Below are 3278 nucleotides of genomic sequence, written 5' to 3'. Positions count from 1 at the left end.
CCACCTCCCCATGTCCACCCTGCTGTGCCCACCTTGCCCACCTCCCCATGTCCACCCTGCTGTGCCCACCTTGACCACCTCCCACCCATAACCATCCCCCTGTGCCCACCACCTTGTGCCAACCCATACCCTTCTCCCCATGCCTGTCCTCCTGTGCCCCCCCACAACCATCTGCCCTTGTCCCTCCTCTTGGGCCAACCCGTAACCCTGTCCCCAGGCCCATTGCCTTGTGGCCCCTTTGCCCATGTGCCCATTGCCCCGTGCCCCCCGTCGTGGTGGGTGGGCTGGCAGCACCCACACGTGGTAGAGCTGGGGCAGCCCGCAGTGGGCGCGGTAGCGGGAGAGCAGCCGGTTCTCCAGGTCGATGCTGGTGCTGCCGATCTCCTGGTCGGGTGGCAGCAGGTCATAGTCGAAGAGCGAGATCTGCAGGTCCTTCTCCAGCGGGATGGTGGCTGTCACCTCGAAGAGCCTGCTGGCAGGGTGCTGTCACCCTGGGCACTGCTGCCATGGGCAATGGGGATGCCGTGGGGACTGGGGACCCGTGGGGATGGGGACCTGCTGGCATGAGGAGCCACCAGGATGGAAACCTAGTGGCATGGGGTGCTGCTGGCATAGAGTATCTCTGGCATAGGGATTGGGGACCTAGTGGCATGGGGACCTGGTAGCATGGGGACCTGGCGACTTGGGGACATGGTGGCATGGAGAACAAACCTCTGGTGACTAGGAGACTTACTGGTGTGGGTGTTGGGGACCAGGTCAATTGGGAACCAGAGGCACGGGCACCCTCTAGCATGGGGAACAGAGACCTGGTGGCATGGGGACCTGGTGACATGGGCACTGGGTGACTTGAGACATAGTGGCAGGACACTCAGGGTTGTAGGGACAGCACAGGGACCTGTGGCCACGAGGACACACCAGCACACCACCACAGCACAGCCACCCTGCTCCTCGGCTCCGTGCCACCCAAGGGTGGCAGTGCCAGGGGGACAGGGACATCCTTCCCGGGCATCACCTGCCGAAAACGGGCTCCAGCGTGTTGGGCACATACTGGTCGCGGTCACCCGCCTTCTTGGTTCCCAGCGAGACCCGGACGTAGGGGTCGCACTGGCGGGACGGGAGCGTGAGGCCGGCGCAGAGGGGCCACCCGCCGCGTCCCGCTCGCCCGGGGGGGCCTCACCAGCCCGTTCCTGTCCCGCGGCGGCAGGTTGAACGCCCGGATGACGTAGAGCCGCACCAGGCACTGCTGGGGCTCGCTGGGCGGCAGCTCCTGGAAGTGCCGCGGCGGCCGCGGCACGCCGGGGTCCTCCGGCAGCGGGTAGATACGGAAGAGCCCCTGCGGGACCCGGGGCACCGCGCGGTGACGCCAGCAAGAGGCGGGGACACCTCGGGGACACCCATGCTGGGGGGGGGGTCACCTTGAACTCGCCCACGGGGTCCTCGCCGCCCTCGGGCGTCCCCGCGCCGCGGTACAGCGGGAAGGTCTGGCAGAAATCCTGCAGCCCCTCGAATTCGGGCACGGCTTCCAGCTCGCTGCTGTAGACCTGGGGACGCGGCGGGCGGGTGGCTGGGGTGTCCCCACCGCTGTCCCCAGCCGGCGACCCCGGCGCTCACTGTCAGTGCATCCCTGGCCGGTCCGCGGCGCCGCTTGGCCGCGTCACCCGTGGCTGCATAGAATTTGCTCCACCAGTCGCCTTCCTCCTCCTCCTCCTCCTCCTCCTCTTCCTCAGCAGCCTGTTGGGGACTGGGGTGAGCAGCAGGTCCCCCCACAGTGGCCCCGGCGGTGGTCGCGGTGGCCCGTGCCCACCTTGTGGCCGGCCCCCATCTCGGCCGTGATCCTGGCCAGGAGCTGCAAGGTGGGATTGGGAAGGGCCTGGATGCAGCCGGGGGGACCCGAGGCACCGGGATGGGCGCGCGGGGGTGGTGGCCGGTGCCAAGGGCGGGTGGCCGGCGCAAGCGGATGCGGGGCCACTCACCTGGGCTATCCAGCCCTGGGGAGCGGCTGCAGCGAGGGAAGAGGAGCAAAGAAATGAGTGCGGTGCTGGGCAGCCGGGAGCAGGGAAGGGGTGGGATTTAACAAGGATGAGGAAGGGATGGGACAGGGATGAAGCAAGGATGAGGATGCAATGGAACAGGGATGGGGAAGGGGCAGGGTAGGGATGGAGCAGTTTAGTATAGGAGGAGACCGGGATGAGACCAGGATGAGGCAGGGATGGAGCAGTGATGGAGAAGGAATGGAGTGGCGATGGAGCAGTGATGAGGCAGGGATGGATCGGGATGGAGCAGTTGGGTACCAGGACCAGATGGGGCCGGGGCAGGGCTGGATCGGGATGGAGCAGTCGGGTACCAGGGCCGGATTGGGAGCATTGGGGTACCAGGACAGGATGCAGCTGGGACAGCGATGGAGCAGTTGGGTACCGGGACCGGATTGGGAACATTGGGGTACCAGGACAGGATGGGGCCGGGGCAGGGCTGGGGCAGGCGGGTCCGGAGGCGCTGCGGGCCGCGGCGGGGCCGTACCGGGCCCGGGCAGCGCGGCGGGGGCGCCCGGCGCGGCGGGCTCGCAGCAGTACTGCCGCAGGCTGCGCACGCTGGCCCGGCCCAGCTCCGGCCGGTAGCCGAAGTCCCACGTGTCCAGGACGCGCAGCTTGATGGGCGGCACGTAGTCCTCCTCCACGGGCAGGTGCTGGCCGCGGGGCACGTCACCCAGGGGTGCCGGCGAGGGCGCGGGGACAAGGGCACGTGGGGCTGGCCTCACCAGGGTGAGCAGGAAGGCGTTGACGGGGAAGTTGGGGTTGGCGCGGAGGTCGGCGATGGGCGGCGTGCGCAGCGCGTGGCCCCCGCACTCGAGCAGCAGGCTGGGCGCCCGCACGGGCAGCGGCGGGGGCCCGCGCAGCCTCCGCAGCCCCCAGGCCAGCACCTGCGGGTGCAGCGCGGGTGTCGGGAGCGGGCGCGAGGAGGGCACTGCCCGCCCTGGCGCCCTGCTCACCTCCAGCGCCACGAGGCGCAGCGCCGGGCGGATGCCCGCCGGGATGCTGAAGGTGCCCGCGCGCCACGGCGGCGGCTGCAGCTGCGCCAGGCTGCCGTCCTGCGGAGACGGGAGCGCAGCGGCGCACGCAGGCGTGGAGGGATGGGGGGGTGGGGGGGTGGGTGGATGGATGGATGGATGGATGGATGGATGGATGGATGGATGGATGGATGGATGGATAAGCAGATGGATGGATGGATGGATGGGTGGATGGGTGGATGGATGGATGAGCAGATAGATTGGTGGATGGATG

At 68.8% G+C, this 3278-nt stretch overlaps 1 protein-coding gene across 1 annotated transcript in view; it reads right to left on the bottom strand.

The window, feature by feature from the left end:
* The window catches only part of FER1L5 (fer-1 like family member 5), a 17703-nt gene that overhangs the window by 3253 nt on the left and 11172 nt on the right, over positions 1-3278 (bottom strand). The window contains exons 29-38 of the mRNA XM_026042547.1: positions 2987-3085; positions 2756-2917; positions 2518-2683; positions 1974-1999; positions 1805-1846; positions 1612-1722; positions 1416-1541; positions 1178-1333; positions 1013-1104; positions 299-469 (exon numbers count right to left, since the gene is read on the bottom strand). Of these exons, the coding sequence (XP_025898332.1) occupies positions 299-469; positions 1013-1104; positions 1178-1333; positions 1416-1541; positions 1612-1722; positions 1805-1846; positions 1974-1999; positions 2518-2683; positions 2756-2917; positions 2987-3085 (1151 nt within the window). The remainder of the gene's footprint in view (positions 1-298; positions 470-1012; positions 1105-1177; positions 1334-1415; positions 1542-1611; positions 1723-1804; positions 1847-1973; positions 2000-2517; positions 2684-2755; positions 2918-2986; positions 3086-3278) is intronic.

Source organism: Nothoprocta perdicaria, unplaced genomic scaffold (assembly GCF_003342845.1).
Source record: "Nothoprocta perdicaria isolate Ctin4 unplaced genomic scaffold, notPer1 scaffold_103, whole genome shotgun sequence".
Taxonomy (NCBI): domain Eukaryota; kingdom Metazoa; phylum Chordata; class Aves; order Tinamiformes; family Tinamidae; genus Nothoprocta; species Nothoprocta perdicaria.
This window is presented reverse-complemented; position numbering and strand designations above follow the sequence as displayed.